The sequence below is a fragment of the Ceratotherium simum genome, chromosome 11 (assembly GCF_057802395.1).
Source record: "Ceratotherium simum simum isolate JZ-2026a chromosome 11, ASM5780239v1, whole genome shotgun sequence".
Taxonomy (NCBI): domain Eukaryota; kingdom Metazoa; phylum Chordata; class Mammalia; order Perissodactyla; family Rhinocerotidae; genus Ceratotherium; species Ceratotherium simum.
The window spans coordinates 22,774,053-22,786,443 of NC_141910.1; the positions used below are offsets into that span (position 1 = coordinate 22,774,053).

Here is a 12,391-nt window from a genome sequence, read left to right on the forward strand (position 1 = left end):
CTTTTTAAAAAGCACTTACTGCAAGATTACTTTTATATAAGGCATAAAAATAGACAAAACTATGCTGTTAGTAGTCTGGAAAGGTCATTTAGAAGTGGAGGGTTAGTGACTGTAAGGAAACAGGAAGGGGGAGATTCTGGGGGTGCTGATAACGTTCTGTTTCTTGACCTGTGTACTGGTTACATATGTATATTCAGTTCTGTATGTATATTATACTTAAATAGTTTTTTAAAAAAATAATACATCTTATTTGAGAGAAAGCTGGAAAATACAGAGATGTTTAAAAATTTAAATCACCCACAACCCACTATCCAGAAATAACTACTATTAACATTTTGGATTGTTTCCTTCTAGTCTTTTTTTGAAGCCACGGTGCTTGTGCTACCTACCCCTGCTCCCCACATGATTTACACACGCACATTTTGCTAAAAGAGGTTCATTTCTATTTAGTTTTACTTTTGGTTTTTTATTTTTACTTAAAGTTAATCCATATCATCAAATATTCATTGCAAGCATGTTTTTTAAGCTGCTGCAATATACTCCATCAAATATATATACACATACACACACATACTATACATATAGCTCCCAAAAAAGAAGCTACTGGGTCATGAACATTCTTTAAGCTCTGCATTCGTTCTCTATTTCCTTCCAGAAAAGTTGCATCCCACTGGCAAAGTATGAGGGCTCCAACCCTCATACTTTATATCACAATCCAAGCCCAGGTTATTTATTATTATTTCTATTTGTTTTTAAAAGGGTAAGGCTTAAAACAGGACTAACGAATCTACCGTTTTGCACCCGGCTGAGGCGCTCAGCAGGTACCGGGCCTCCGAGCACCTCTCCCTTCCAGGCGCGCCGGCTAGCGACCCGCACCCGGGCCCGGCAGTGCGGCCGCGCGTGCACCCGGGCCCCCAGCCCTCGCACCGCCCGGTTGCCGTGGGAACCGCAGAGCGCGGCTGCGTCCGCAGACCCAGCTGTGAGAGGTTCCGAGGCCCGGGCATGGAGCTGCCGGATCCGGTCCGCCAGCGGTTGGGACACTTCAGCCGGACCGTGTTCAGCGACTCTAGCCGGACCGGGCCGGAGTACAGCGAGGGTCCGGGTGAGTGGCGAAGGTGCGGGTGTGGCCTGCCGACAACCTGGCGCCGGTTTTGGAGCGGCCAGATTTTGCCCGGACCTAAGATGGCGGCTTCGCCTTCAGCTGGTCTCCCGCAGTGCGGAAAGCGCCTTGGAGGAGAAGCCCGGATCCCCGGCGGGTCTTGGGCTGAGGGTGCTGCGGCCTGGCTGGCGGATTGGAAGCGGGGCAGCTGAGCTGGCGCCGGCCTTCTTCAAAAAATAAAAATATAAAAGCCGCCTTCGCAGCACACATCCGCTCCCGCGCCCTCCGCGAAGGCCGAAGTTGCTTTTCCTCTGCGGCGTCCGCCCTGGCTTTTCTGGCCAGGATGGAGTGACAACAGCCTAGGCAGTCTCCCCTTCCCACTCCCCACCCCCTACCCCGAGAAAATATCTTTTCCTTTTTTCTTTAGCTAGCAGAATAAGTACGTTCCACCACAAGTCCGTTTTCTGGCAGAAGAGATGGAAACAAGTTTTTAAAATGAGTCATTTTAAACCGCTATCCGCTCCAGAGTGGCAGCTGCCACACTAGCATCGCTTTCAACAAAACTCGCCCCCTTCCCTGCTTTCTCCTTCTCCTCCTCTATATGTAACTCTTTCCCTAAATCTGGTAACAAAATACCACGATGCTACATTCAACATGACAGGTAACGCAGTTTCCTTCAAAACAGTGTCCTCCTCTTAAATCATGATGATAGACAACATACTGTCAACCAAACCCATGCGGTTTTTATCACTGAATTCTGTTGGGGATTAGAAATCTTTTCCTCTTGCTTGGTTTAAGGATTTTTTAAAAAGGACAGAGAAAAGTAAAGTCAATTCCCATAGTTGCGTTTTTTCACCCTGCTTATTTGCCTGTCCCCCAGATTTAGGCCTCTTCATGATTTAGGATGTACGGAGAAAAATGTAATGTGAAATATTAGGTTTTTACAGTTCTGATTCTAAAGCTAAAGCTTAACAGGCAGTAAAATCTGATGATGCAAGGTATCAGGGGTCAGCAGACTTTTTCTGTAAAGTGCCAGATAGTAAATATTTTAGACTCTGCAGGCCATAGGTCTCTATGGCAGCCGCAGATAATGGTAATTGAATAAGCATGGCAGTGTTCCAATAAAACTTTATTTATGGACACTAAAATTTGAATTTCATATGATTTTCAGTGTCACAAAATATTATTCGTTTATTTTTTTTCCCCAACCAATTAAAAATGTGAAAACCCGTTTTTAGTTCACTTGCTATACAAAAACAGGCAGCTGGCTGGTAGTTTGCTTACCCTTGATTTATATAATGTCTTAATTTAAGTTCCATTTACAGAATTCAACTTGTACTTTTGCAAAATTTAGTAAATTCGTGTCTTGTGCTTTCAAGGTTCATTTACATATTGATTTTCGATTGCATGATTATAAGTTTGATCTGCTGAAATATAGACATAGCATAACTCTTAAGATGCTCATGTACAAAATTTCTAACATAAAAACTTCTTTGCAAAATTTGACTACAGTTTCTGCTCCAAAGGTATTAAATTTTTCAGCTTACCTAATTTATCGTTATCTTTCTACATTTTCTTCTTTGTGGATCTGAAGTAGGTTTGATTATTTGTACTGTAATTACAAGTGTATATCATTATCTTGTCTACAGCTGACCAAGAGTTGTACTGTTATGAATAAAATCCTAGGCTAGTGAGTTTCCTTCAGATTTAACAGATTTTAAGAATTGATTCCTTTGTCAGTGGTAATTTAATAAATAGGTGCAAGCAAAAGTAGATCATAATAGAATTTTTTAGAAAGTAGATCATAATAATCAGGCATATTCTTGGAGCTAATGGAAAACTTCTTGCTATGATAGACCATGATTATTTCTTATATTTTAAAATTATTAAATTATTAAATTAAATTATTAAATATAAAAATATTAAATATATTTTAAAATTATTAAATGACATATAAAATATTCAGCTGTGGAGACAAAAGAATCAGTTTTTAAGAAATTTATTTTAGAGCCTTTGTAAATTCTTACATTTAGAGCAATTGATTTCAAAATATATATCTTCTCTTAAATTGTTAGAATTTAGTCAAATTTAGGATACCTTTGTAGGACTCAATTTATAAAATCAAATTCTTAATTTAGGACCCTTCTCCCTTACATAAAAGCAAAAGTGCTGTGTAATCAGCCTGGGAAATGAAACTCATGTATCACGAATGGCTACACTGATAATGTCCTTATGACAGTATGTTTTCATTAATTCATTCTTTCTGCTTTTGTGTATTTGGTATTTACCATGTGTAAACCAAGATGCTAGGTTTTATGAGGGTCTCAAATTTGGGTAGAACATGGTCTGTGCTTATAATGAGGCTGTGAATAAGTAAAAGAGAAAGAATGGTAACTAATGTTTATTGAGTGCCTACTAAGTGCCAGGCATGGTGGTAGGTGAAATAATTTATATTATTGCTAATCCTCACAAGTAACCTGGGAGGTAATTTTAATGTTACTATTTTACAGATGAAGAAATTGAAGCTCAAAGAGGTTAAGTAACATATCCCAAGTCTGGTATCCAGAGTTACAGGGGAGTTTGGGGAGTTCTGAGTCTACTTGGACTCCAAAGCTCATGATCTCTTCAGTACACCAGACTGTGTCTCGAGTGAGGGGAGTGTGGTTCTTTGCTAACACTTCTTATACACAAGTTAGAGTGATCTAAGTGCTGAGAGGGGAAACAGATATCTGCTGGGATAGGGGAATATGATCAAGAGGGGATTTATGGAAAAAGTGGCATTGAATTGGGTTTTAATGAATGGGTGGGATTAGGGTATGCTGACTATAATTTGGGAAATTAGTTTTTGTATGAGATTTATAGTAGTTTATAGTAGTTTATATGAGATTTATGTAGTTTATATGTGAAAGATTAGTTTTCATATATTTTGTGTGTTCATTTTATAGGCTCTTTACATAGAACTCTACAAAGGAGGTAATGATAATTATTGTTGTCTGTTCCCTAGGATTCATATTGATAGTCCACATTTAATCTATACCAGTAGTGTACAAAAAAGTCAGCAGACTGTAATGGCAAAATGATAAAGTAATTGAAAAATATGAAACATACCCCCGAGTAGCCAATATATGAACTGAATAGTATTATGATGAATATTTTCTTTCACACTCAGTGATTATAAATAGGCTTAAAATTTGGAGTTTTATTGAGCCAATACTGTAGTTATTAATTCTGAAGAACTAAAGGATTTATAGGGCATAGACCAGGATTAAGAGTTTGTTCTTTTTCTATTTCTTCTGTAGATAATGAAATGGTTTCCAGTTTAGCATTGCAGATGTCACTTTATTTTAATGCCTACTTTTTCCCACTTTGGTGGGTGAGCAGCATTATGATGCTTCAGATGAAGGTAAGTCTGTGCTTTAGTACTTCTGCTGAGGTCTCTTCTGCCCATCCCTGGCATTGTCAGTAAAATTAAAATTCTTCATTTATTTTTTGTCCTATCTCAGGACAGTTTGACTATACGTGAGATTTTTACAAATATGTTTATTTTTGTTTTTTCAGTATTCAGTCTTGCCTGATTACTACAAATTCATTGTGGTCACTGTTATCATCCTAATAACCTTAATTGAAGCTATCAGGCTGTATCTGGGCTACATGGGGAACCTGCAGGAGAAGGTAGGCTCTTCTTTCCTTTCTCTCAGTCTACACGTAAATGCAGTAAGGTTTACATAGCAAGGAAAAGGCAGTGAGATGTGGCGGAAGGAGCAAAGGCCTGTAGTTAAGGCCTGACTCTAACTTTACCACTTCTGTCACTGTGATCTGTTTGCTTAATCTCTTGAGCCTTGGTTTCTTTGTATATAAATTTGTTGGGATTAAATGAAATAATTTATATAAAGTACCTGAACATGGTAAGCACATAAGAATTGATAGTTTTCCCTCTTCTCACCAGCCTTGAAAATACTTGGTCAATTAAACTTGTTTATTTGGATCCTGAATAAGAAAATAGGAGGAAATTATAAACTCATTTCCTATGCCAGTCACATTTTCTGAATGATCATGCTGCCTAAGCATTTACAGTTACCAGAGCTTAGGGTTAATGCCTAAAGATTTCTGTGGTTTTCTAGGCCCTTCATCATTAGGCCCCATGTAGGCTGTCTCACTGTATTTCTTGCTATTTCCTAATCCAAGCGTCCATTCCAGTCTGACGAGTTGATTCCCAATCATGCTCATTCCACGTCTTTGCTTACTTACCTCCCTCTTGTCTCTTCCTTCTTCTATCCAACTGTAAAAACCTACATCCTTGAATTCTTTCTTTCACCTACCGTAATCACTCTTGTCTTATTTCTTGTAACATTTAGTCTATACCTCTAAGTGGTGCATTTAATTCTTCACTAAGGTGTGTATTCTAGGATTGTCACATAAATTAGTTTTCTCTTCTAGACTGTAAATTCTCTGAGGACAAGACCATGTTATACTCCTTTTGAATTACAGAGCTCATAATGTAGGTTCACAGTAGTGCTAAGTACTTGCTTATAAACAAAAAAACTGTACTTTATTGATCTGATTACTCTTAATGTGTGTCATTGCAGGTTCCTGAGTTGGCTGGCTTTTGGCTTTTGAGCCTTCTATTGCAGTTGCCTTTAATTCTTTTCTTGCTCTTTAATGAAGGCCTAGCAAATCTGCCCTTGGAAAAAGCGATACACATCATTTTCACTATGTTCCTTACTTTCCAAGTTGTTTCAGCATTTCTTACCCTGAGGAAAATGGTAAATCAACTGGCAACTCGTTTCCACTTTCAAGACTTTGACCAGCTCTCTGCAAATAGAGAAGGCATGAGAAGAATGAGATCCTGTATAGAAGAGATTTGACCCAGTGCTGTTGAGTGAAAATTTGAAAGATCATTCTAGAAGACTGCAAGAGTTAGGAAAACATTAGCGATCTAACATAAGAGAAAGGACAAAGCAAGTGTTTTTTTTTTTTTTGTGAGGAAGATCAGCCCTGAGCTAACATCCATGTCAATCCTGCTCTTTTTGCTGAGGAAGACTGGCCCTGGGTTAACATCCATGCCCATCTTCCTCCACTTTATATGGGACGCCACCACAGGATGTCCTGACAAGCGGTGCGTCGGTGCGTCCCCAGGATCCGAACTTGGGCCGCCAGCAGTGGAGCACGCGCACTTAACCGCCACGTCACGGGGCCGGCCCCCAAAGCAAGTGTTTTGAATTGTATACTCTCTAGCTCTGAAACTCCAAAGTTGAGGGCAATAAGACTGTACAGTACGTGAAAACAGTAAGTCAACCCTCAAGCCTAGACATTGTCCACCTAATGCCAAATACCTTAATTTTGTTGTTGTTGTTGACTTTTTCAGGTGTGTAGAAATCTGTATGGATGGTCGCAGTTCACCAGGTGTACTGCAATATTTCTAGTTAGCACTTTTAACTAGAAATGTGTATATTTCTTTTGAACTTGTTGGCTATCCATGTCATGGCAGTACATCTGAAGCACATGGAAATGTTTGTTAATATTCTGGTATGTTAGACTATATTTGTAAACCGAGACACCAAATTTTCATGTCTGCTAGGGTTAAATTCTAACCCTAAGTCTTAGCTGTTATACTGAGGTTAAGAAGAAAATGGGTAGATTATCATGGTATTTAGGATAAATTTTTATCATAAAATTGCAACTTTCATAAAACCATGTTCAGTATTTATGGTAGTGGTGTGCAAAATGTCTTTATACTAAATTATAAAATATTTATGTTAAAGTATGTGCAACAAATGATTCTTTTCTTGTATACTTCTTTAGTATAGTTCTTGTACAGTGGGTTTTTTATTTTTATTACAGAGTTTCAAGGGAAAGAAGGAGAAAAAAATTTATATTAGAGAGGCTTCTAGGTAGTAGGTATTGTACTAGGCACATTAACCCTTGTGATCTCATCTACTAAATCATTTTTCCCTGAAGAACTGCTTCATACCCAGGAAATTCACATGAGGCTTGATTGGAAAACCAGGGTGCCTGTTAATACATAGTGCAAGCTAAGATGGCCAGAGGGACTATACTCATGATCTTTTGTTTTTTTGAGGAAGATCAGCCCTGAGCTAACATCTGTGCCAATCCTCCTCTTTTTTTTTTCCCCTTTTCTCCCCAAAGCCTCAGTAGATAGTTGTACGTCACAGTTGCACATCCCCCTAGTTGCTGTATGTGGGATGTTGCCTCAGCATGGCTGGACAAGCAGTGCGTCGGTGCGCGCCCGGGATCCGAACCCCGGGCCGCCGGTAGCGGAGCGCACGCACTTAACCACTAAGCCACAGGGCTGGCCCCTATACTCATGATCTTAAATGACCATGTTCCCTTGCTAATAGGAGAGACCTATTTAAGGAAATTCTGTTAAGAACAAAGTTGCTTGGGTGTATCTGAACATTATTTTTAAGTGATTATTGGAATATTTGAAGGGATATAATATTTTCTTCTTTCCTATAGGGAAATGTGCCTTTATAAGTAATGTATTTTACTGAGAGACAGTGTTAACCTATATTGAAAATTGTTCTTTCCAATTTTCCTTTTCTGTAATTCATGCTCATCTTAGGATTTCCCTACTTTGCATTATTCATTCTGATACTGCTTAATTTTTGAAAATGTTTTCACTTCCCACTCTTAATTACACCTGACCAAACTATTTATGCTAATTTTATTATTTCTGCTTTTTATTATTCTATATAAAGTTCAGTCAAAGATTTCTACCCCATGTACTGGCTGATTAACCTTTCCCCTATACCAAAGTTGTCATTAGGTATACTCCAATAATTTGAAATTCAAAATGGAATTCTGTTTGGATAGTTTTCTAAAACTTATATTTGTTTGCATTTGTTTCCAGACGGGAATAGTGATTCTATGAGAAAATATAAAATAAGAATACTAAATCTACATAGCAGATAAATTAAGGGGATGATCAACAAAGACTTTTCTATTTAACAATTGTTTACAGAGTTTTATTTTAAACATCAGAGCCTCTGATACATTTGAACGTTAATTTAGGTTTAAGAGATTAATAGCTAAAATGTTAGAGTCATAATAAAAAATTTTTAGACTATAAAAATTTAGGGAAAATAAATTTGTTTTATTAAAATTTTCCAAAAAAAATTTTTTTTGCTGTAATAACTATATTGCTTAAAATGCAGTTCAGATAAGGGTGGGGAAAAAAAGAGACTAAGAAAGTCAATTGAGAACATGACCAAGTTATTTGTTTTTCATCTAAACAATAAAACCTTGATTTTTTGTTAGGCTTAACCAATATTTCCTATTGGAGTATACCTGGTTCCGTATGTAAGCCTCTGAAAACTGAGGTAGAGAAGATAATTTACGTGTTAGCACATCTGGAGTTTAGGCAGTCCTTATTTTATTATATTTGAATGTTTGTCCATCCTTAATTCCTATTACATCTTTCTCTCCAGGGATTCACAACACTGTTCTGAAAATTTCTAGTTAAGATGTTGAACTTAACAAATATTTTGTCTTTCACTTATTTTTTTCTTCCAGAGGCTTTTACTCGTCACAGATAAGGTGGGTGTAAATTTCTGTAAATCAGAATGATTTTTAAAAATTGGCTTTCAGTCAACATATGTTTGAATGTCTAGTATATGCAAAGAATAGTAGAGAGTTCATAGATAAATAAGATGTGCTTCCAGTTCTCAGAGGTACCATGCTGAAGGTAAAATATTTGCAAGACAACCTTAAGACAAAGTAGAAAAGTCTAACTTTAACAGGGAGGTGCATTGAATGAATTTATACCTGATACATACCTGGCAGATAACAGTCCTTAGCTTTCAGTGCATCTCCCCTCTTTGTTCCTAGCATTTAGTGTCCAGGATTAGCACGTTGGCCCTTCATCAACGTCATTTATCATTGACTACTCCTCTCACTGTCAGAGCACAGGGAGGGGACATGGAGGTGGGGAGTGTGGTTAAAGACATACTCACATTTTCCTGCGCACAATAATGAGAAGTTCACTGTCTGGTGGAAAAGGCAGATAGGCAAATCAGTGCTGGTGTAGTGTCGTGGGGAACTGTAGGATTACAGAGAAGCGTCATATAAAATATGAGGAATCTGGGAAGACTTCCCAAACAAAGTAACACTTGAGATTTGAAGAATGAGTGGGTATTGTGTTAATTTCAGTATTAAGGACAGAAATAATAGTGACTCTGAGTACTGTTTCAGGTATTACATGTAGTTTGGTAAAACTGATGGGAAGGGTGCATGAGAAGAAAGGAGACAGAATAAGGTAGAGAAGCTTGTGAGTAGCTAGTAAATTAAGCTACAGGTTTTAATATTCTGAATCCCAGAATAGTTTAAACAGTGGAATATAACAAACAGATTTAGGTTTCAGAAAGATCTCTCTGAAGGCAGTGTGGAAAATGGATTGAAATGGTTGGACTAGGGTAAAACTTAATGAAGTAACTTTGGAGAGAACAAGCCGGCCTGGATAAAGTCAGTGGCGGTAAAATAAACTTGAGTAGAACCTATTAAGGTTTTAAAAAATAATTTTATTTTATATTTTAAAATAGGTATTGAACGTTTGTTCCTAATTCATCCTTTTTGGGATTACACAATGGTAAACAAAATGACATGCTCATTGTCTTATTGTCCCCCCTCCCAGTTGTTAGATTATTGTTCAACTTAAATGGAGCTCTATCTGAAATAGTCTTTTATAAATTTTATTTGACATAAGCTAACTGGATCGTTCTTAATTTGAATCAGTTAAGATTATTGTTTTTAAAAACTTAAATTTTAAAAGAAATTGAATCAAGATTTTGAGAGTAAAGGAAAGAAAAATCATCTATAATTCCACCACCCTGAAATAACAACTGTTAGCAAATGTCATATTTCCTTGCAGTTTTCCCTTTGTAAAAATCTTTTTCAAAACATAGTTGTGATCATCGGCACTTAAATTTTGCACCCTGCTTTTCTGAAAACATAAATACTTACCCACTTTCTACATAGTCACATAACCATCGTCGTAAATGATTGCACAATATTCCATTGAGAAGACAGACTAATTTATTTAACTTCTCTCATATTGTTGGATATTTGTGTTGTTTTCTTCTTTTGCTTTTATACATAACATTCTAATGAACATCCCCTGTATACAGCTTTTTCCTTATCTTGGATGATTTTTGTGTGTGTGTGTGAGGAAGGTTAACCCTGAGCTAACACCTGTTGCCAATCCTCTTCTTTTTGCTGAGGAAGATTGGCCCTGGCCTAACATCCATGCCCATTTTCCTCTACTTTATGTGGGATGCCTGCCACAGCGTGGCTTGATGAGCAGTGTGTAGGTCTGTGCCTGGGATCCAAACCCCCTGCAAACCCCCTGCTACCAGAAGCAGAGCATGCGAATTTAACCACTACACCACTGGGCTGGCCCCAGATGATTTTTTTTTAAATTAATAAGCTAGATTCTCAGAAGTGAAATTGCTGGATCAAAGAGTATGAACATTTTTAAGGACTCTTGAAGCATATTGCTAAATTATAATATCCACTTTCTGCCATTCACCACCCACAATTCTAAAGATAGTACAATGAAAATTTTGACAGGGGTAGACTTATGGACATTAGTTACCCATTCATCCTTGTGTTTCTGAGTAGGAACCACAGGAACACTGAGTCTCCTAAGGAGGAAAAAAAACTAAAAGCTGTGAAAGGAGAAGTGCAATGAATTAAAAAAAAAAAAAGATTTTTGAATTAAGGGAAAACTGATAAGGAACAGGAAAAGGATTAGGCAAGCTGGTCGCAGTCAGCAACAGAATATGAGATGCGACACAATAAAAACTGGGTCATTGAGTTGGGACAGCCCTAGGACATAAAAAGACTGAAATGAAGTAAAGCTCTGGATTACTTTGTTCTTGAATATTGAATTTTTTCAGAAGCATGGAGCATGAAATATTATAGTGATAAGCCAAGATTGGAAACATAGCCAAGAAAAAAAGGTCTTTAAGGGATTGTTTAAAATGTGCTGAAGGAATAATTTGGTTTGGTCTTAAACGGCTCAAAAAGTAAATTGACATAAAGCTTTTGCATAGCAAAATAGGCATGGAGGCAGAAAACAATGAGACAAGTGGAACAGTTTACCCAGTGAATTTGTTACAGTGTAAAACATTAGATTTTAGTCCTAGAAAAGGTTTATCAGAAAACTTAAATGCTGTATTTTATAAGTGCAGTTAACACTAATTTGTTATAGGTATTTATCTTTATTCTAGTTTTTAAAAAACTGTTAATTTGGGGATTTTAAGTCAATAAAAAACAAAAACTAAACAGTTAATTGTAAGAATCATTCTAAAAATCTTTTTTTCCCCTCAGTGTTTAGCATTTAAAAACATTCAGGACCTAAAAATGTGTTTAAATACAGGTTTAACCACAACGCTTAAATTTATCCTGGTGCTTACATAGATTCACATCTTTCTGAAAAATGACGCTAGGCATCACTGTGTAATCATTTTAACCAAAGTCAAGAAAGAACTCTTAAAAACAACATACAAACCAGAGGATAGATGGAACATACCGAAGACACTTGGAAATTTATCTTATCAACATTCTCAATGTAAACAAGTTCCACAGCACACACTTGTTTGGAAAGGGCTTCTTAACCTAGTGAGGTATACACAGTCTCAATGTATACATCACAGCGATTTATCGTTCATTGTTCCACAGACCTAAGTGTTTAGCACTTGGCTACATTAAAAATGTAGACTTTTAAAAACAATAATCAACCAAGAATGGCCTTCTCTTTTAATTTTTCAAACTCTAATGGCACTATATTTGGCTGATAGGAAAGTGGTGTTATCGATTCCTCTTTAAAGGTTTTTAGTTCCTGATCTTGCGTTATTTATATTCTAATCGAAAACACATGGGAGACACTGCTTAACATAGCTCAAAAGAAAAAAATGTTTGATACTCAAATTCAAATTTAAAAAATGTTTGATATGCACATTTAGTAACTGTCATATAAATGCTTGAGTCATTAGTGCCTGGAAGTACTAAAATGATCCCAAGAGAGAGTGGAAGTTTAGGACTTGGCTTCAGTAGCTTTCCTAAAAAGAATGACAGCTAGTGAGTCAATTTTTTTGCTCTTCTGAAAACTAAATCTCTCTGTGGTCAACAAACCCTTGCTGAGGAAAGCAGGAGAGCGGTTAACTGTTGACTGTCTGGTAATTTACAAAGCAAAGAAGCAAAGGATATGTTCATGCTTTGTATTTTTAATATGCTATGATTCTGTTTTGCAAAATAAACCTAATTTAGTTAGAT

The 12,391-nt window shown here is 36.9% G+C and overlaps 1 protein-coding gene across 1 annotated transcript; it reads left to right on the forward strand.

The window, feature by feature from the left end:
- The first annotated feature begins 829 nt into the window (after positions 1 to 829).
- TMEM17 (transmembrane protein 17) lies at positions 830 to 11,996 on the forward strand. Its single transcript, XM_004435639.3, has 4 exons — positions 830 to 1,102; positions 4,399 to 4,502; positions 4,658 to 4,771; positions 5,686 to 11,996. Exons 1-4 carry the CDS (start codon positions 1,003 to 1,005, stop codon positions 5,962 to 5,964), a joined length of 597 nt encoding a protein of 198 aa, XP_004435696.1. The 5' UTR covers positions 830 to 1,002; the 3' UTR covers positions 5,965 to 11,996.
- Positions 11,997 to 12,391: the final 395 nt, after the last annotated feature.